This window comes from Muntiacus reevesi, chromosome 7, assembly GCF_963930625.1.
Source record: "Muntiacus reevesi chromosome 7, mMunRee1.1, whole genome shotgun sequence".
In the NCBI taxonomy this organism is placed as follows: Eukaryota; Metazoa; Chordata; class Mammalia; order Artiodactyla; family Cervidae; genus Muntiacus; species Muntiacus reevesi.
The window spans coordinates 69,849,749-69,873,145 of NC_089255.1; the positions used below are offsets into that span (position 1 = coordinate 69,849,749).

The 23,397-nt window shown below is 33.5% G+C and overlaps 1 protein-coding gene across 1 annotated transcript in view; it reads right to left on the reverse strand.

Moving 5' to 3' along the window:
* Nucleotides 1-4,490: 4,490 nt before the first annotated feature.
* C7H14orf39 (chromosome 7 C14orf39 homolog) overlaps nt 4,491-23,397 on the reverse strand; it is a 45,024-nt gene continuing 26,117 nt past the window's right edge. Inside the window, exons 13-18 of the mRNA XM_065940075.1 lie at nt 22,190-22,254; nt 20,981-21,153; nt 19,613-19,618; nt 19,189-19,327; nt 15,224-15,281; nt 4,491-4,690 (exon numbers count right to left, since the gene is read on the reverse strand). Of these exons, the coding sequence (XP_065796147.1) occupies nt 4,491-4,690; nt 15,224-15,281; nt 19,189-19,327; nt 19,613-19,618; nt 20,981-21,153; nt 22,190-22,254 (641 nt within the window). The remainder of the gene's footprint in view (nt 4,691-15,223; nt 15,282-19,188; nt 19,328-19,612; nt 19,619-20,980; nt 21,154-22,189; nt 22,255-23,397) is intronic.

The following is a 23,397-nucleotide window of genomic DNA, read 5'->3' on the forward strand; positions in this document are numbered from 1 at the left end:
ACAAAGAGTCAGACACAACAGAGCAATTGAACTGAACTGAACAGAATGATACATCTGATCTGGGGTTAGTATTAAATATGTATAAAGAACTCATACATCTCAATATAAAAAAAATCCAATTTAAAAATGGACAGAGGATCTTTTTCCCCCAAGGAAGATATAAAGATCATCAAGAAACACATGAAAATATGCTCAGTATCATTAAAGTCATCACAGAAAGGCAAATCAAAACCACAAATAGACATCATGTTACACACTTTGCAATGGGTATTATCAGAAAGACAGGAAATAACAAGTGTTGGCAAGGCTGTGGAGAGAAAGGAACTCTTGTGTATTTTTGGTGAAACTGCACATTGGTATAGCCTCCATGGAGAACAATAAGGAGGTTACTGAAAAGATTGAAATAGAACTACCATTTGATCCAGCAATTTCACCTTTAGGTATACATCCAAAGGTAAAGAAAACATCCCAATATTCACTGCAGCACTGTTTGTAATAGATAAGATATGGAAGTAACCTAAAGTATCACTGATAAACAGAGAAGAAAGATGTGGAACACACAATGTTCCCTGGTGTGTGTGTGTGTATATATATATATATGTATATATATACACACAATGGAACATAACTCCAGAGAATTAAATCTTGCCCTTTGCAACAACATGAGTGAACCTAGGGGGCAATATGTTAAGTGAAAGAAGTCAGACATAGAATGAAAATACTGTATGATTTCACTTGTATATGCAATCTAAAAAACAAAATACAGAAACAGATACAGATAAAGAAAACAAACTGGTGATTGCCAGAAAGGAGAATAAGTGGGCAAAATGGGTGAAGGGGATCAAAGGGTAAAAACTTACAGTTATAAAATAAGTCACAGAGATGAGATATAATGAACAACATAGGAATATAGTTAATAATACTGTAATAACTTTGTATGATGACTAGAGTTACTAGACTTATCATGGTGATCAATTCGTAATGTACATAGACACTAAAACTATGTTGTATACCTGAAATGCATATAATATTGTAGGTCAATTATACTTCAATTTTTAAAAAAAAGAAATTTGAGTTTTAAAAATTAATAAAAGAGAAAAATAAAGATGTTCCCAGACATAAAAGACCTCAGAAGGTTTACTATTCAAGAATCATCTTGGGAAACACTCTTGGAAGACATACCTGAGCATAAAAATAAATGTATCCAGGAATATACTATGAAATATGGTGAGTAAACGAGAATACATGTCATCAAGTCCTAAAATTTGCTATTATATAAACAAAGAAGCAAAACAAAAACTACATAATATGGGACTAATTACTTCTCAATATCTAGTTTCCTCTTCTTTCTTAGTAATACAACCCCAGGTAATGTGCTCACCTTAAAGTACACATTTCTCAACTTCATTCTGACCAAAGAGAAAAAAAAGCCACAATATCATATGGGACTATTAGAGGGAGTATGTGCAGAGACTGAATTTGTTACAACATTGCTTCTGTTTTATGTTTTGGATTTTCATGGCCACCAGGCATGTGAGATCTTAGTTTCTGACCAGGGATTGAACTCTCAACCCTTGCACTGGAACACAAATCTTAACAACTGGACTGCCAGGGCAGATCCAGTCATAGTTTTTACTAGCCTTTTCCTAGCAATTAAGAGCAAAGATAACAATGATCTGAACAACACCAAAACACCTTGACCTAACTAATAAGACCTTACACCCAACAACTGCCAAATATAAACTTTTTTCAAATACACATAATTTGTTTACAAAGAAACTATATGATGGTTCAGATGATAAAGAATCCACCTGCAATGCAGGAGACATGAGTTTGATCCCTGGGTTGGGGAGATCCCCTGGAGGAGAGCATGGCAACCCACTCCATTATTCTTGCCTGGAGAATCCCCATGGAAAGAGGAGCCTGGCAGGCTACAGTCCATGGGGTTGCAAAGAGCTGGACAGTCTGAGCGACTAAGCACATATACATGGGGCTACAGAAGACTCATATTTAAAATAGAAATCAAATGTTAAATAATCCCAATGCAATCATATTGTCAGTAAAATAAAATATTTACATAACTTTAAATATTTTGAAATTAAACAATGCACTTCTAAATAATCCATAGGTCAAAGAAATTGAAAGATATATTTAACAAATAGTTTGTGAAAATGATTATATTACCACAGCAATCTACAGATTCGATGCAATCCCTATCAAATTACCAATGGCATTTTTCACAAAACCAAAAAAAAAATTTTACAATTTGTATATACTTACTCTTTAATTTCCTCCACACAATTTGTGATTGCATTTTTCTTTTGCTCATGTTGTTTCCCTTACATAGAAAGTCCTCACTGCCTCCTTTACAAATTCATATCAATCCTATAAACCCAACAAGTATTTAATGAAATCGTACTAAACACTAGCCACTAAAATTAGGCAATAAAAAATGTAAAACTAAAAATAGATAACTTCTAAGAAATAATTTTATAATCTACATACCTTTAAAATCCTAATTCACATCCTCTTCAATGAATTCTTCCCAGGCTTTCCAGTCCATGATGACAGAATTAGAAAAGAAAGGTTTCTTGAGCCCTTAATCTCTTCCTTTGCAGAGACCAAGTTATAAGCTATAGAATGTGATTATTAACTATTTTATTTTAATATGCCATATTGATTCCTATACTTTGTCTCCTCAACTAAATTTTAAGTTCCTTAAGTATAAAGACTTGGGAACTTCCCTGGCGGTCCAGTGGTTAAGAATCTGCTTTCCAATGCAGGGGACACAGTTCGATCCCTGGTCAGGGAACTACGATCCCACATACAGCCAGCCGGGAGACAGCCTGTGCACTCTGGAGCCCGAGCAGCACAACTGGAGTGAAATACAAGAGCTACAACAAAGATCCCACATGCTCAACTAAGCCAAATAAACAGACATTTTAAAAAATTTAAATACTATATCTTCAGCAATTTTATATGTCCTCAAAATGTCACACACAGTATAGATTCTTTAAAAACATTTCTTTTACCTTTACATGGTAAATCTAACCATACTTGCTTGCTAGACATTTCTCTATTTAAGAGTAAAAATAAACCATGTCATCAGTGTGTTGCTCAAAGCTAAAACCAGTTTTGAACCCCTTACTAAGCAACAAGCCAGTTACATTTTTATCCTTTCTCATATATAGTTAGTGTCTTTGTTATGTCAAAAACTACCAATTAATTAAATCATACACAATAAAATTAATAGTTGATATAAAAAGAAAAATTCCAGCTTTTTAACTGAAATTTTCATCATTCAACCAGCTGTTGAAGATTTTTAAAACAGTCCAAAGTTTCCTTAAATTCTTTCTACCCTTAGTAATACCATCCTTTTGACTTCTAAAAAGTTTGGGAAGGTTTAGTTACTACAGTTGTGATATATATCGACATCCTGAAAAAGCAAGATTGATTTTTACCCAAAATTTGGTTTGGATATTGAGACTGATGACACCACACACTCCAAAAAGGTATGGCAAGGCTTATTACTTACAGAATAACATTTTCTGAGGAGAACAGACCCAATCTGAAAACCTAGTCTGAAAATGGCAGAGAAAGGAGATACTAGCTTTGGGTTTTTACAGCAGTTAGGGATAGGCCATGACAAAAGCTCCTATACATGGTTTTGAATATTCCATTGATGCCAAAGGAGGAAACTCCTGGGCTTTCTTACCAGCTTGACCAGATGTGGGGCAGGAGGGGAAGAAAACAGGAGAAGCTCAAAATCTTTCAGCAGTCACAGATCAAATTATGAAGTTGGACTCTTTATTACTTCAATTAATTTTTAAAAGCACAGGTACAAAGATATTGAGTAATTTTATTTATACAATTTCATCAAAATTCAATTATCTTCACTTAAGCTATATAAATGATTGACAAGCAAATACTATGAATACATAAAAACATAAAGGTGAATTTTTTGTTGAAGACAGGCATCAAAGTTTTAAATATTCTTCAAAAAGGTTTAAGCAAAAATAAATATTAACAGTATCACCATTAAGGCAACCATCCAACTTTCATAAATTACTCCATTCACATTTAATTTTCTTCTATTAAAGATACCATCTTAGAATAATGAGTAGTATTTAAATTTTTGTTGTATTATAAAAAACATTTTATTCAATATCAATAGTATAAATTCTTCAAGATCTTTATAAAGTATCACTCTCTTTACTGTAGCAGTGAAGCATAGGTTCTCAAGGAACACAGCTTGCAAAATCGAAACCAAAATAAATAATGATAGCTAATGCTGCAAATAAAAATAAATGTAGATGACACAGGCTTAATTTCCTTCAATGTTAAATCAATATAATCAAATAATGTTACTATGGTAACCCATTATTTCTTTAATTAACAAAAAAGTGGTCTTCATAGTTTAAGTAGTAACATAAATTTATGCCCTAGATAACTGCAGAGCAATAAAATAATTCAATAAATCAGTAACTAGTTCAAAAAAAGGTAAATTGTGTGGTATTTTGTGAGGAAGATGAAAACCCTTTTTCAGAAGAAAGTGCTGAGTTTTGATCCTGTTCAAATGAAAACGGAAAACTAAAATCATCTCTTCCAGCTCCAAATGTATGAGTTGAAGAGTCTGATGGAAAAGAAAAAGTAAAAGCATCTTCTCTTTCTGGTTTCCCAAATAAGTTTCCTGAGGAAGATAAATATTACAATGTCATGCAATTTATGTTACATAACTTGTACAACCTACCAAATTACAGGATACAGCATACAATAAATAGGGTAACATTAAACCAGATATTTAATAGTTTTCCTCTTATGTGCAAAGCTTAGTCTTTTGTACTATGGAAGGTTAAACAGTTTCAAACTTAAACCCTACTTTGATGTAATTTTAATTCGAGTATATAAAGAGTGTTGTGTTAGTCACTCAGTTGTGTCCGACTCTTTGTGACCCCATGGACTGTAGCCCGCCAGGTTCCTCTGTCCCTGGGATTCTCCAGGCAAGAATACTGGAGTGGGTTGCCATTTCCTTCTCTAGGGGAATCTTCCCAATCCAAGGATTGAACTTGGGTCTCCTGCATTGAATTCTTTCCCATCTGAGCCACCATGAAAGCTAGTGTATAAGGTAGAAAAAGGAATAAAAAATCTCAGATGGAGAGAATAGCACAAAGGAACAGAAACAGATGTGCATTAAGAAATACGAGGGAAACAAATCAATTCAACTTATCAGAAGCATTGAGAAATAACAGAGTTATTAAAATGGAATTAACAAAGATGAGCTTGGAAATCAATGAATTGATTGATTCATTGGAAATGAATTCATTTCCAACTAAAGAATCTGTACTTTATTTGGTAGATAAGATGAACTCATTAAAAGTCTTCAAGCAAAGATATGACAAGATTTGAACTGCTTTGTAAGAATTTCTCAAGTGATAATAAGAAAGACTGGAATAGGAAAATGTTTAGAAATGGCGCTACTCAGGGAAGAGATGATAAATGCTTGGCCTTACCTAAAATCATAGAAAAAGAATGGAGAAAGATCTAGTGATCTGAAACATACTATATAAGTTATGTTTATTCAGCTATTATTTATTGAGTAACTACAATATACTTTTCATGGCATTGTTCAAGGAAATTGACAGAACAATGAAAAGAGTTTTATAGTTTAAAAAGGAACTTTTGAAATCAACTTCATAAAGAATTATTTGGTTAATGATTCCAACAACTGCCATTAAAGAAAAATATTGTTTTTCATTCATTATATTAAGACTATAATTATAAAATAAATTTTCAATATCTTAATTATAATTTTAATTCAGTTCAGTTCAGTTGCTCAATCATGTCTGACTCTTGGCGAACCCATGAATCGCAGCACGCCAGGCCTCCCTGTCCATCACCAACTCCCAAAGTTTACTCAAACTCATGTCCATCGAGTCAGTGATGCCATCTAGCCATCTCATCCTGTCGTCCCCTTCTCCTCCTGCCCCCAACCCCTCCCAGCATCAGGGTCTTTTCCAATGAGTCAACTCTTCGCATGAGGTGGCCAAAGTAGTGGAGTTTCAGCTTCAGCACCAGTCCTTCCAATGAACACCCAGGACTGATCTCCTTTAGGATGGACTGGTTGGATTTCCTTGCAGTTCAAGGGACTCTCAAGAGTCTTATTTAACAATTTAAAATGTATAGCAATCCAAAGGCTTATTTGAAATAAGTCTTTTAAAGCATCTATATTTTTTTCCACAGAGAACCAATTCAATTAATATATTAAGCAAAACAATTCACTTTGTGCCATTTTGAAATTTCATATATTTTCAAATATCTCGGTTACTTTACCCTAAGTAAAGCTGATCCAATAGCAATAGGTTGAGTGCGTGTATGGATGGATAGAGGGATGGAGAGATGGATAGACTGATCTTGAGTTCTTCCTCTTTCCCTTTCTCACTTCATTTTTCCACTGACTTTGGTATACATATGTAAGACTTAAACAAAAGAAAATAGCTATAACATAGCTAAAGATCCAGGAAGAACTAAAAATCTTAAATCTCCCTTTGAAAAAAAATGAGTCTGACATTATTTTAATTTCAGAAGAAGTTCATATGAAGTATTCATAAAACAATGATCGCTATAAATAAAATAATAGATTACTATTCAAGATTACTGTGTAGTCCAGGTGCTGGGGAGAATTCAAAGGTGAATAAAACAGAGTCCTGCCCTCAAAGAACCTATGATTAGAAAAGATTTTGTATATATTCATAAGTAATTGCAGCATAATAATAGTACAGGTACGAAAATGTATTTTAAAAAGAGAATCAGAAAAGTAAAGGAGAGAGCATTTTCAAAATAGAAAATAACTTTTATTTCTATATAACAACTAAAACCTCAGAAAAATGTCTTAAAAATTTACAATTTGTAGTAGGATGCACAGTGGTCTCATATCTAGAAATCATCTAATTAAATATGGCTACTTTGCTTTTCTCTGGAGAAGGAAATGGCAACCCACTCCAGTATTCTTGCTGAGAAATCTCATGGGCAGAGGCGCCTGGCGGGCAACAGTCCATGGGTTGCAAAAAAGTTGGACATGACTTAGCAACTAAACAACAAAACTCTGCTTTTGAACTGTGGTCTTGGAGAAGACTCTTGAGAGTCCCTTGGACGGCAAGGAGATCCAAACAGTCCATCCTAAAGGAGATCAGCCCTGGGTGTTCATTGGAAGGACTGATGCTGAAGCTGAAACACCACTACTTTGGCCACCTCATGCAAAGAGTTGGCTCACTGGAAAAGACCCTGATGCTGGGAGGGATTGGGGGCAGGAGGAGAAGGTGATGACAGAGGATGAGATGGCTGGATGGCATCACCGACTTGATGGACATGAGTTTGAGTAAACTCCGGGAGTTGGTGATGGACAGGGAGGCCTGGTGTGCTGTGATTCATGGGGTCACAAAGAGTCGGACACGACTGAGCGACTGAACTGAACTGAACTGAATGGAAAGTCAATTCCAACTGCTGCCCATCTTGTCGATCTGGGAAGTTTTCATAAACTAAGTAACTCAGTCTTCAGATATTATCTTCTTTACTTACTGTTAGACAACCAGGGCCCCAAGTTTTATAGTTTAGAGAATAGTCTTCGTCTCGTTCCTTTTAGGAAGACATTTTTTTTGGAATGGAATGTTAAAGGGGAAAATAAAAGGTTTTATGGAAGAGTCTTGGTCTTGAAAAGATTGTTAGAAAGAGATGGAAGTTAAGGATTTCAGGAAGAAAAAGCAGGTAAGAAAGTGTGGGCAAACTAGGGGTGCAGTGAGTTCTGCAGTATAGCCAAAGCACAAATTATTTTAATAGGAGAAAAGGCTTAGGAGCTAGGTTAGAAAAATGGGAGCATAATTTGCTACTCTAGGGGATATATTAAAGGTACTTAACCAGGGCAATGAGATGGTCAATACTGTGCATAAGGAAGAGTAACTGGGGTATGATCTCTAAGTAAGTTAAAAGGATAAAAAGACCAATTACAATGTTACTGAAATAGCCCAAGTGAATGATAATAAGAGTCTTAAATTTAATTATTTCCATAAAATGAAAATAGGAAAGAAAAGTATTTCAGAGAGAAAACTGACACAACTTGATGACTTGTTGAATGTAGTCACAGGCATAGAAAAAAGTTACAATTATGACTGATGTTCTGAGTCTTAGCAACTAGAAAATGGAGATACCATCAGGTACATCAGAAAGAGAACCACTTTGATTTCAGATATGCTGTTTTAAATGTCAACAGATATCTTAGATATAAAGAGATTTCAATTATATAATTACAAATAAATTCCTATCAGATAACTTCACTTGTGAATTTTACCTGATACTTAAAGAAGAATTAATATCAATCTTTCTCAAGCTCTTCAAAAAAAAAAAAATCAAAGAAGATGGAACATTTCAAACACATTTTACGAGGCTAGCTTACCTTCATATTGAAGCCAGAAAAGGATACTACCATAAAAAAAAAACTACAGACTAATACCTCTGATGAATACAGATGCAAAAATTCTCACCAAAATACTTGCAAACCAAATTAAGCATCATGTTAAAAGGATCACTCATCATGCTCAAGTGGGATTTATTCCTAGGATGCAAGGATGGTTTGATGTATACAAATCAATCATTGTGATATATCACATTAATAGAATGAAAGAAAAAAATCAAATGATCATTTCAGTAGTTGCAGAGATAACATTTGACAAAATCAACCCATTCATGGTAAAATTCTTAAAACATTAGGTATAGAAGAAATGCATCTTAACATAATAAACCTAACAAAGGCCACTATACAATAAATCCACCGCTAACATCATACACAATAATAAACGGTTGAAAGCTTTTCCTCTACAATCAGGAACAAGACAAGGGTGTTTACTCTCAACACTCCCACAGTATTGACAGTCCTTGTCAGAGCATTCAGGCAAGAAAAAGAAATAAAGACCTCGAAACCGGAAATGAAGAGGCAAAACTGTCTCTATTTCCAGATGACATGATTTTATATATATATAAAATTCTAGAGGCTCCACAAAAAACTGTTATATCTAATCAATAAATTCAATAAAGTTGCAATTTACATCAAAACAGTTAAATACTTAGGAATAAACTTAACCAAAGAGGAAAAAAACATCTACTCTGAAAACTGTAAGACACTGGTAAAAAAAAATTAAAGACAAAAATAAATGGAAAGGTATCCTGTGTTCATGGATTGGAAGAAGAAACATTGTTAATTGAAATGCCAATACTATCAAAATCTATCTATAAATTTAGTGTGCTCTCTATCAAGATTCTAATGACTGTTTTTACAGAAGTAGAAAAAAAATTTTAAATTTTACATGGAACCACAAAAGAAAAGCCAAAGTAATCCTGAGAAAGAATAAGGAGTGAGGAATCACACTCCTGATTTCAAGCTATACTACAGAGCTATAGTAATCCAAACAGAATGGTACTGGCATATAAAAACAGATAAATAGATAAATGGAACAGAACTGAGAGCCCAGAAATAAACCCAAGCATATAAAACTAATATTTGATAAAGGAGCCAAGAATACTCAGTGGAGAAAAGATAGCCTCTTCAATAAACAGTGCTGGGAAAATAGGATATTCATATGAAAAGGAATGAAAGTACACCACTTATACTACTCACAAATATTAATTCAAAACAGAGTAAAGACTTAAAATTTAAAACTGGATACCATGAAACTCTGAGAAGAAAACATAAGAAAAAAGGTCCCTGATTTGAGTCTTGGCAATAATATTTTGGATATAACACCTAAAAGCACAAGCAAAAGAAAAACTTCTGTACAACAAAAGAAATAATCAACAATGTCAAGAGACAACTTACAAAATGGTAAAATATATTTGTAAACTATATAGCCAATAAAGGGTTAACATCCAAAATATATAAAGAATTCATACAACTCAACAGCAAACAAACAAGTAATTCAGTTAAAAATGGACAAACAGTCTGAACGGGTATTTTTCTAAAGAAGATATACAAATGGCCAGCAAGAATATCAAAAGATGTTCAACGTCACTAGTTACTAGGGAAATGTAAGTTAAAAATGCAATGAAATATCATCTCATACCTGTTAGAATGGCCAAGAAATAACAAATGTTGTTAAGGATGTACAAAAAAGGGAACCCTTGTGCACTGTTGTTGGGTTTATATACTGCTAAAGCTACTATGGAAAATAGTATGGAAGTTCCTAAAAAAAAAATTCAAACTAGAACTACTATATGATCCAGTAATTCTACTTCTGGGAATATATCCAAAAGAAACAAAGCACTAACTTGGAAAAATTTCTGCACCCCCATGTTCATAGCAGCATTATTTACAATAGCCAGGACATGAAAATAACCTAAGTGTACACTGATGAATGAATGGATAAAGAAATCGTCAGATATCTAAAAATGCATATAGACATATGAATATTATTCAGCCATAAAAAAGGAAAAAATCCTGTCATTTACAACAACATGGATGGACCTTGAGGGCATTATGCTAAGTGAAATAAGTCAGACACTATATAGTTTCATTTATAAGTGGAATCTAAAAAATTGGAAAAGAAAACCAGACTCACAGAAAAAGAGATCAGATTAATGGTTACCAGAGGTGAAGATGTCAAAAAGTACAAACTTCCAGTTATAAGATAAATAAGTACTAGGGATAGAATGACATGATGCCATAGTTAACATTGTTGTGCTATATATATGAAAATTCTTAAGGTATTAAATCCTAAAAGTTCTCATGGTGAAGAAAAAAATTTTATTTTTATTGTATCTAATTTGATGATGGATGCTAACTAAACTTACTGTGGGATACCATTTCACAATATACGTACATCAAATCATTATGTCACACATCTTAAATTTTTATTTAAGTGGTATATGACAATTTTATCTCAATAAAACTTAGGGGGAGGCTAAAAAAGTAAGATATGGGAGTTTTAGAGAATTGGGAGAAGTCAGGAGGGAAGATATGAATTTGGTCATCACCTGTATTAAAATATTTGAAAATGCTAAAGTGAATGAGTGTCAGATGAATGAAAGAGTCAAAGGGGAGAATGTAAACAGATTTATTATTTTAGATAGTAGGCATTTAAAGCATGTCTACAATTGGTAGATTCATTCTGTTCTTATGGTATTTAATAACCATTTATGACAATTCCAAAACATGTCTCACCCCACTGAATTTCAGATTCAAATATAAAATTTCCCATTTACTTTCACTTAATATCTACTATAGACTTTTCAATGATAACACTTCTAAAATTAAACTCCTGTCAATCTCAAGGGTCTCCCTAGTGGCTCAGACAGTAAAGAGTCTGCCTGCAATGCGGGAGACCCAGGTTTGATCCCTAGGTTGGGAAGATACCCTGGAGAAGGAAATGGCAACCCACTCCAGTATTCTTACCTGGAGAATTCCATGGATGGAGGAGCCTGGCGGGCTATAGGGTCGCCATGGGGTCGCAAAGAGTTGGACATGACTGAGTGGCTAACACTGTATAAGACACTGGCAATCTCAAATTAACTTTTATAGCCTTCCATATTTCAATAGATGTTAATTCTATTCTTACAATTACTCATATCAAAATCTTGACATCATCCATCTTCCTCTTAATCTTTACATCCAGTTCATAAGCAAATCCTTAACAGCTCTTATCTTCAGAAAACTATATAACTAAAATCTCTTTAACTATGTAACTTAACTAAAACTAAAAACTAAATAACTATAAAGTTTTAATAACTAAAATCTGTCCTCTTCTCACCACTTCCACTGACTTCAACCTCACCATTATCAGTTCTCACCTGTAGTATTTCAATAGCTTCCTAATAAATCTCCCTGATTTCTCTCACACTTCCATAAGGTCTGTTTCTCCATAAAGTAGCCAAGCAATACTTTAAGACCTAATTAAACTTAAAAGCTTTTGCACAATGAAGGAAACTATAAGCAAGGTGAAAAGATAGCCTTCAGAATGGGATAAAATAATAGCAAACAAAGCAACTGACAAAGAATTAACCTCAAAAATATACAAGCAACTCCTGCAGCTCTATTCCAGAAAAATAAGTGACCCAATTAAAAAATGGGCCAAAGAACTAAACCGACATTTCTCCAAAGAAGATACAGGTGGCTAACAAACACATGAAAAGATGCTCAACATCACTCAATATCAGAGAAATGCAAATCAAAACCACAATGAGTTACCATCTCACGCCGGTCAGAATGGTTGCTATCAAAATGTCTACAAACAATAGATGCTGGAGAGAGCATGGAGAATAAGGAAACCTCTTACACTGTTGGTGGGAATGCAAACTAGTATAGCCACTATGGAGAACAGTGCGGAAATTCCTTAAAAAACTGGAAATAGAACTCCCATATGGCCCAGCAATCCCACTGCTGGGCTTACACACCAAAGAAACCAGAATTGAAAGCAACACGTGTACCCCACTGTTCATTGCAGCACTGTTTACAATAACCAGGACATGGAAGCAACCTAGATGTCCATCAGTAGACAAATGGATAAGAAAGCTGTGGTACATATACCCAATGGAATATCACTCAGCTATTAAAAAGAATCATTTGAATCAGCTCTAATGAGGTGGATGAAACTGGAGCCTATTATACAGAGCGAAGTAAGTCAGAAAGAAAAACACCAATACAGTATATTAACGCATATATATGGAATTTAGAAAGATGGTAACGATGACCCTATATGCGAGACAGCAAAAGAGACACAGATGTAAAGAACAGTCTTTTGGACACTGAGGGAGAAGGCGAGGGTGGGATGACTTGAGAGAACAGTATTGAAACATGTATATTATCATATGTGAAAGAGACCACCAGTCCAGGTTCAATGCATGAGATAGGGTGCTCAGGGCTGGTACACTGGGATGACCCTGAGGGATGGGATGGGGAAGAAGGTGGGAGGAGGGTCAGGATGAGGAACACATGTACATCCATGGCTGATTCATGTGAATGTATGGCAAAAACCACCACAATATTGTAATAAGCCTCCAATTAAAAAAAAAAAAAAAAAACCTGTCAGATCATTTCAGTCCTTGCTGAAAACTCTTTAATAGCTTCCTGTCTCAAACAGAAACCCTGCCCCTGAAAAGTCCTTAAATGGTCTAAGGATCTAGTATGGTGTGCTCTCCCTCCAACTTCTCTGATTCAATTTCCTACTGGTTTTTCCTTCTTTATTTTATCCTAATCATATCAATTTAGCTGCTGTTCAATGAATATGCTGAGCACAGTCCTATCTCAAGGTCTCTGCACCCTGTGCCTAGAACCTGCTCCTCCTTCAGGTCTCTGCTCAAACACTGCCTTTTAGTGATGCCCTCTCTGATTCTCTCATAACACAGCAACTATTTTCCCAATCCAAATTCTCCCTATTTCCCTTACTCTGCTTAACTTTTCTTCGAAATACTTATCCCTACAAGTGATTAGATTTAACATCAAGCCCATGCTTATCCAGGCCCACCTGGAAGAATGACTTTGGAGTCTGACTCCTCATAGCACTGTTTTGTTAGAAAATACAGAATTACGGTAAATGTAGAATGATGTGTCTGCCTAGTCTACTGGGTGGGATGATACCTTAATTAGAGGAACTGTGAGCTGATACAAAGTCTTTGGGCCTCATGACTAGAATGGTATTAAAAGACTGGTGGGAAACTGAGCCTGCTGCTTTTGTGTGTCAAGATGACTTACCCGTGCCATTCCTCTTAATCATAGTGGCTTTACATGTCCCTTGTGGATAAGGTAACAAAAGAAAGTTTATTATTATTTTGGTAGCTAGTGAGTCTCTCAATGAGACAAAGGTGCTGTACATCCTGTTATCACCTATACCATATCTTTCTATAAAACTAATTAAACCTAAGACTAAAATTTGTGACACATGAGTCTGGCTGCCAATTCAAACCCAAATCAACTCTTTTTAGTGCATTACCTGGCATATAATGGTTTTCTATTTTCAACTTCTCCCACTAGAACATAAATAAACCCTGTGAGAACTTTGCATTTTTGTCCACTATTCTAACATTACAACCAGAAGTAGTATCTGATATCAAGTATGCTGCTGTGCTGTGCTTAGTCACTCAGTCATGTCCAACTCCTTGTGACCCCATGGACTGTAGCCCTCCAGGCTCCTTTGTCCATGGGAATTCTCCAGCAAGAATACTGGAATGGGATGCCATGCCCTCTTCCAGGGATATCAACTATACTATATATGTAATATACATATATATTTATATGTTGAATAAATGAATTAAAGAGATAAAAGAAGAAAAAAATTCAATAAAAAGTAAGCCCCAGCAATATAAGAAGAAATTCAGGGACTTCCCTGGCAATCCAGTGGTTAAGACTCTGTCTTCTAATGCAGGGAACTCGGGTTTGATCTCTGCTGGGGGAACTAAGGTCCCACATGCCTCAGGCTATTGCCAAAAATGTTTTTAAAAAGAAGAAATACAGAAACGCCAGAAGGAAGACAAGAATATTCAACTATATTAAATTCTGTGAAGAGACTGAATATGATAATAAATATAAAATACTCATAATGTTTGATAATTGGTAGGTCATTAACACCAAATAATGTAAGTTGGACCATAAAGAAAGCTGAGGACCAAAGAATTGATGCTTTTGTATGTCGTGTTGGAGAAGACACTTGAGAGGCCCCTGGACTGCAAGGAGATCAACCCAGTCACTCCTAAAGGAAATCAATGCTGAATATTCATTGAAAGGACTGATGCTGAAGCTGAAGCTCCAATACTTTGGCCACCTGATGCGAAGAACTGACTCACTGGAAAAGACCCTGGTGCTGGGAGATTGAAGGCAGGAGAAGAAGGGGACGACAGGATGAGATGGTTGGATGGCATCACCAATTCGATGGACATGAGTTTGAGCAAGCTCTGGGAGTTGGTGATGGACAGGGAAGCCTGGCGTGCTGCAGTCCATGGGGTCACAAAGAGTCAGACACAACTGAGCGACTGAGCTGACTGAACTGAAGTCATTAATAATATTGGAAAAAGCAAGTTTTGGTAGAGTGAGAGAAGTGAGAGAAGATAAATGGCTAAAAATAATAACTAGTGAGTGGTGCAGAAGTACCAGTAATTTTTAAAGAATATTAACTAAGTGCCTAAGAAAATCAGAGACAAGCTAAATGCAAATGGTGAAAGTTTTATATATAGCCAACTTCAAATCACTTACCAATTTCTTGTTGTGATGAGAGAGGATTTAAATTTCCTGAAGAATAACGTTCACTAAACTGAAAAATAATTTCCATTAAATATTACTCATGAAATCAGTAGAACAGTAAGTATAGCATTTACATTATACTCCAAAGCCTAGTTCTTCTAATAAGCACAATTAGAGTAGACAAAATGGCAACGTTCTATATAGAATATGATTACAATTAAAAAGAGATCTATCTTTAAAACTATCATTGATGTATTAAAATACGGCTTATTGATTTGACTCTGGAAATATATAAAATATTAATAGGTAATACATATTGTACCAATGATAGTTCCTACTTTGGAATATTAATATAACCTAAAACTCTAATTAACTTGGTTTTATTCTAAAGGCCTTTTACAAGCCAGGTTGTATTGTATAATAAAATAAAACAGTTTGATAGCTTCATGTCAGTTCAAATAAACTTTTGCTGCCAAAAGAATCTGTTTTCTTTAAAAAATGGGCTTTTCAAAAACTCTGATCATTAAATATAGTTTTCTGTTCTCTTTTTTCCCCTCTTAACATTACATTATGAGCATTTTTCCATGTAACTATTCTTCTAAAACTTTATTCCTTTTAAAGGCATTTTAATATTCCTCTATATGGACATAACATATAGTTTCAAACATTCTTCTGTTTAAACATTTAGATTGTTCCTATTTCTTTGTCTAATATAAATCACACTTGAATAAATATTATTATGCATAGATTTATATACTTTGACAATTAATAAGGATAGCTGTTTTTCCCAGAGATTTTTTTAAGTCACTTGAACTTCTTTGTCAGTGAATTACCTATTCACCAAATGGATTTTGTCCATATCTCTAATGAGGCAGTAATTTTCTTGCTGGTACATATAAGATGTTTACATAACAAAGATCTTAATTCTTTGTCATATTATCACAAGTGTTTTGTATCACATTACTGCTTTGCCTTTAAAACTTTTTGACTTATAAAAATTTTGTTATGTAACCAAACCAAAACCATTTTTATTTTCTTTTGCCTCTTCTTCCACTGTTTCACGCTTAGAGAATCCTTCTTCTTCCTAAGATCTGGTAAATACTCACCTATGTTTCTTCTGAAATATTTTATAGTTAACATTTTAAAATTTAATGTGTCTATAGCATCTTGGAGAAGGAAATGGCAACCCACTCCAGTCTTCTTGCCTGGAGAATCCCATGGACAGAGGAGCCTTGGGGGCTACAGTCCATGGGGTCGCCAAGAGTTGGACACGACTGAGCAACAAAGCACATAGAATCTACTTGTGCATGTGTACAACAAATGCCCAATTTATCCCTCCTAATTTGTGACCCTATTCATCCACAATCTAAATTCTTTTGTTTCAAGACACTGTCCATGCCATGGATCAATCAATCAATCCTTGTACCATTATCACACTATTTTGATTGTTTGAAGGTTTATAGGATATTTTAATATGTAGAAACTGAATTTCCCCTTACCAGTCTTCTATTTCAGAATACTGTCTTATCATTAAAATAAGTAGGAGCTATAATAATATCCTCTCTTTCATTCCTTATATAGGTAAATTGTCTAATCTTTTTCTTTATCAATCTAGTAAGTTTATAAATTGTTAGTTTTTTTCAAAGAACCAACTTTAGCTTTGCTAATATTCTCTATTGTTTGTTTTCTATTTCAGTGACTTATCTTTCTTATTTTTAATTGTACTTACTTTGAGTCTACCTTCTTCTTTTAGCTTTTCAAGGTAGAACTTTAGGTCACTGATGACAAACCTTTCTTCTTTTCTATTAATTATTTAGTTATTTTGTTCTGATTTTGGAAGGAACCCACAGATTTTTATATGCCAAATGTTCATAATTCATTTAAAAATCTTTTCTAATTTATTCTTGATTCATGGCATAAATATTCAGGAATTTCCTAATATCTTATTGATTTCCAATTTAATTTCACTGAGATCAGAGAAAATATTCTACATGATTTCTATTCTTTTCAATTTATTAAGAACCATTTAATAGCCCAGAATATGATCTATCTATCTTGGTGAATGTACCATCACCACTTGAAAAGAATAAATATGTTGCAGTTGTTGGATGTGGAGTTTTACAACTGTCAATGAGGTCAAGGGGGTTGATGGGGTTGTTTGGATTTTATGTAAGATATTTCTTGGTTGTGTTGTCTATTTCTATCAATTGCTGAGAAGGGGGTGTTAAAAATCTCTAAACTTGTTTTCATCTATTTCTTTAATTCTGTCAGTTTTTGTTTCTACATACACATGGAGAGGAAAAGACCAACTAATTACCTGAAAATTTTTTCACATTGAGAATATGTGAAGCTTGTTTAGAACTATAAAGCCAGACTAATTTTTAAACTGCCTTTAACTGCACTTCAAATCACTGCATCCTGAGATTCTGTTTTTACAAATAGAATCAATGTGAGACACTTGAAGTTAAAAGCATAAAGACAATGGGGGAACTTTTTTAAACTATTAATACTCAGAATCTTTTAAAAACCACCTCTCCAAGTGGTGGTGGAAAAGTTGGACAGCTGCATAAATCAACAAACTTAAAACACACCTTCACATCATATACAAAAATAAACTCAAAATGACTTAAAGACTTAAATATAAAACAAAACATCATCAAATTCCCAGAAGAGGACACAGGCAAAACAGTCTCTGACATAAATTGCACCTATGTTTTCTTGTCTCCCAAGGCAAAGGAAATAAAAACAAAAATAAACAAATGGAAGCTAGTCAAAATTATAAGCTTTTGACAGCAAAGAAAACCATAAACAAAATGAAAAGACAACCTACATACTGGAAGAAAATACGTGCAAATGATAAAACCAACAAGGCTTAATTTCTAAAACATATAGCTCAACAACAAAAAAAACAAACAAACAACCAAAAAAATGGGCAGAAGACCTAAACAGACATTTTTCCTAAGAAGACACACAGTTGGCCAATAGGCACATGCAAAAAGGTGCTTAATATTATTAATTATTAGAGAAATGCAAATCAAAACTATAATGAGAAATTATCTCACACCAGTCAGAAGGGTCATCATTTAAAAAGTCTACAAATAACAAATGCTAGAGAGGCTGTGGAGAAAAGGGAACCTCTTACACTGTTGGTGGGACTGTAAACTGATGTAGCCACAATGGAAAAATGTACAAAGGTTTCACAAAAAAACTAAAAATAAAGTTGCCATACAAACTAGTAATCTCACTCCTGGGCATATACCCAGACAAAAGTGTAATTCAAAAAGACACATATACCCCTGTGTTCATAGTAACACAACCTACAATAGTCAAGACATGAAAATAGCCTAAATTTCCATTCACAGATGAATGGGTAAAGGTGTGTTATATATTATATATACAATGGACTATTACTCAGCCATTAAAAAGAATGAAATGATGCCATTTGCAGCAACATGGATGGACTTAGAGATTATCATACTAAACGAAGTAAGTCAGAAAGAGAAATATAAATACAATATGATATCACTTACATGTGGGATCTAAAAATACAATATAAATCAATGTATCTACAAAATTATAGAGAACAGACTTGCAGTTGCCAAGGGTAGACTGGAAGGGGAGGGAAGGATTGGGAGTTTGGGATTAGCAGAGGCAAACTTTTATATATAGTATGGATAAACAACAAGGTCTGACTGACTGTATAGCATAGGGAACTATATTCAATATCCTGAGATAAAACATAATGGAAAAGAATATGAAAAAGAATATATAAGTATAACTGAATCACTTTGTATAGCAAAAATTAACAGCAGAAATTAACATAACATTGTAAATCAGTTATACTTCAATAAAATTTTTTAAAAAATAAACTGTCTCTGTTTTGTACACTGCTTCAAGAAAGTTTGATATTAAAGAACTAAACTTTTTGAGGTCCAAGTGAACAATTTTTTAGAAATAAAACGAGATTCTCATAGTACCTGATGTGATGAGATTTCCGAATCAAATACAGAAGAATCAAATAAATTCAATCCAGGGGATCGAGAAGTATAACTCATTAAAAAAGAAAATCCAGGGGAGTCCTTTTGGGTTTGACTCTCAGTAGCTGTATCTCTATTTCTGATACAGAGAAATAAGAAATCATCAAATTGTTAAATACATATTATCAAATATTGCAGACTGGTAAGCATCATAGGCACTATGTCATAAAGATAAGAATTAGCATAGCAGGAAAAAGGAGGAAGTAGTCATTGAAGTGTCAAACCTATGGAGAACAAAACCTATGGTTTGGGTGGAGAATAATATTAAACAAAGTATAATAATCAATTATGAAATGATAATGAATTCTTTCTAAGCATATACTGTCAGGCTCTATTCTATGTATTTCCATCATCATTAACTTACTTATTCCTTAAATAACCCTCTCAGATAGCTACCATTATTACTATCACCTCCATTTCATAGAAGAGGATTTTGCAGCATAGAAAGATTAAATGATTTGCTTGAAAGAATATAAGTGCCAGACTTGGGATCTGAATGTAGTAACACAGACTCAAAGTCCAAGTTCTTAAACTTGATGCTAAACCTTCCCCAAGATCTTGAAAGCAGTCACAAAATTTTAGTCTTAATGAAAAGCCAGCCATGACAGATTGTTTCATAAGGGAGTTAAGTTATAAAATGATTTGGGAAAAATAGACAAGTCAGTGTATAACACAGTGGTTAAAACCATGAATTATGGAGGCAGAACTGCCTGGGTTTAAATCTCCACTCTATCACTGATGAGTTGCAGCATCTGTGATTCTGTTTCTTCATCTATAAAATAAGGATAATAATGTACTTACATCTCACAAAGCTGTTGTGAACATGAAAGGAGCAATACTTATAAAATGCTTACACTCAAATTCACTTAACAGTGTATTAAGTGTTAAATAATAGAAGTCTGAAGATACCTCCATAACTATCTCCATGACTGTTAATGAGTCACTTTACAGATTTGTTTTCTCATCCATAAAGAGAGGTTTTAGTATATGATTGCTACACCCTTTAACAGTTCCCAGATTTGAAGATAAATTCTATTTTGAACATCCTGTGTTTGAGTCAACAGCATGACGTTTATACATAAAAATCTTACTAGCAATTTAAAATACAGAGGAGAACACAGGAGAGAGATTCCTGATGAAGTGAAATCTATTTGACATATATTTTAGAAGAATCCCAGGATTCAGCATCAAAGAAAAGACTGAACTAAACAAAAGCTTAAATATAACATTAGTTTTTTGGCTGTAAACTACAAATCTGTGGTTTCCAAGGTTAAATAACGATGTTAGAGATATTTATGTCAACCAAAGTTACTTAAATAATGGCAGTTTTTGTTTAAGACACTAACATTAAGGCAAAATGACTGCTGGAATATTATTCAATGATGTCCACAATCTACCAAATGTGATAGTAACTTTTTAGCTTGACATTTTAATATTTTCCATACATCTTTTATTCTTCTGAAAATCTTAAATCTTATAATATTGAACTTAATAGGTACTCAGGATCCATGTTACCTTCAACTAAACATTTCAGGGAAAATGGGGAAGAGGGTCTATGAAATGAAATGGCAGAGTGGTAGGTATATGAGCATTCGTTATACTAACTTCTCTCCTTTGAAATATTCTGTAATACTTTTTAAAGTTAGAGGTATTAAGCATTTTACTATTCCTATCAATTATTTACATAATTCAAAATATATAGATTCTTGGATTAAAATAATTAAAATCTTACATTTCAAATGAGGGGGTTTTAGGTAATTTCTCCACAGAGTCAGGTGTTTTCACATCTTCAGGAGTCCTTAAAAATAAAGGAATTTCAGGAGTTCGTGGAAAAATCCCAGCCCTTTCTTCTACTTCATCACTATTACTTTCTATTGGCTTCCCAAAATGTTCTGCATATGTAATCTGCAAATTCAAAGTAACAGAAAACTATAAAAAGGAATATCATTGCATTAATAAACTCACATATGTAAAAATATGTGAGGTTAAAAACATCAATATTAACATATGATGTTATCAATTCACAAAAAAATTAAGTGAAATAAGAATAATTAGTGAAACTGATACCAAAATATACCTGTAAGCAAACAGGAGAATATTTTCAATTTTCTAATTTTTTTCTTCCCAGCTTTATCTCACCTATCAATACCTGAAAAATTAACTCATAACCAGGATATACTCTGATGAAGAAAAATGATTAGAAATATTTTCCTTTCAAAATTTCCACATTGTGCTCTGGATCAAGATTTGTATACCCCTTTGAAAGAAAAGGGCAATCTTTTTCTCATTGGTTATGTTCTTAGCTCTTTTTGCCCTTATAAATTCATTATACTAGTTTCCCTACAAAATTGAGAACTCGAATACTAACTCCCCTTTACATCATTTGGTAAGTTGGGAATATGATTTCTCAAATATTTGTTACCAAATCCCATTTGGCAACAATTTATTTGGGACCCTCCAGCAAAAAAATTTAAGTGTGCTTTTTACCTGTATTTCTTTATAGTAGAATCCTACTGCTGTTTCTCTTGTCTTATCCCTTAGCAGATACAGTACATTGCCTATACCTACAATCACTAAAGCTATCTACTATTGAAAAATACTTTGAAGATATTTTTGTGGCAGCCTTGGCTAATAATTCAATCTTACCAAACAAAATTTCTTTCTTCAGTTATAATTTAGTTGTTGTGGTATCAATATATATAGTCAATTACTAATGACAATTTTTAAAATATTTCATGTAAACTTTTTGTGGTTTCACTTTTAAATCTATAACTCCTCCAAGGAATAGAATCTGTAACATCACAGCAACTTGATTACTAAGCTAATAACATCCAGACCTCACATAAATAAGCTTCATTATCCCAAATCTGAAATTAAAATGAAAACAATATTTAAATTAAAATATTCTGCTTAGAAATTAAAAACAAAACATTTGACTTACTTGTGAAGCACATTTTGATTCTGGCAATTGTCTTCTTATCGTCTCTTTATCTCCACACTCAGCATCTGTTTGTTATATGAGAACAAATTACTTTTTCTTTTTGAAACTTAACTATAAATAAAACAAATTAAACCATATGAAACTGCCAATATTTAACTGTTCTTGGTCTATAAAAATGGAAATTTTAGAGACTTCAATCTAATATATAAATATAAGAGAATAAAATCTACATGAACAGTTTAACAAACAAAATTATAAAGAGAACACCCCATGTAACTGCCACCTTGGTAAAGAAATAGAACATTATGAGTTCTCCAAAAGGCTCCATATTCCCCATAGCCTCTTTCTCAGTGGTAAACACTATCCTGACTTCTGTGATAATCAAACTGATATTTATCAGTTTATCAGTTTATCACTTAAGCAAAATGATTTTTCCTGTTTTAAATGTTATATGATGAAATAATAATGTATGTGCTCTTTGTCATGCTTTTTTTGGTTTAATACACTCATGAGATTCATCTATATTGTTGCATATAGACATAGTTTGCTTACTTTTATAGGTGTAAAGTATTCCATTATACAAACACAACACAATGTAACACAATACTATCCATTCAACTACAGATGGACATTTGGGGTGTTTCTGTTTTGAGGCTATTACAAACAATGATTTTAACACTCTTCTACAAATATACTTGTATGTATGTACTTGTATTTCTCTAGGTACATACCTAGGAGTGGAATTACAAAATATAGGGTATGTGTATCTTCCATTTTACCAGATGTTAAACTATTCTCTAATTTTAGTTTTGAAACTATTCACCAATTTTTGTTGTGGCAACTGGCCATCCTGAGCTACCCTAGGGAATTATTCAATTTCACAGAACAAAATTATGAGCTCCAATTATAATTTAGTTATATGTCAATAAGTTATTTATAAATGACATATTAAAAGTTTCTACCAATAATTATGAGAGTTTTAATTGTCCTACATTCTCATCAACACTGAACATTGTCAGACGTTCCAAATTTTGCTGATCTGATGGGAGTATAATGATATCTCATTGTGGGTTTATTTTTCAGTTTCCTGATTTGCTGAACATTTTTTTAACATGTTTATCTGGCACAAAAGTTTTTCTATTTGAAGTGCCTATTCATAATTACTTTGCACATGTTTCTAATTGGGTTGTCTGTAGTTTTCTTCTTGG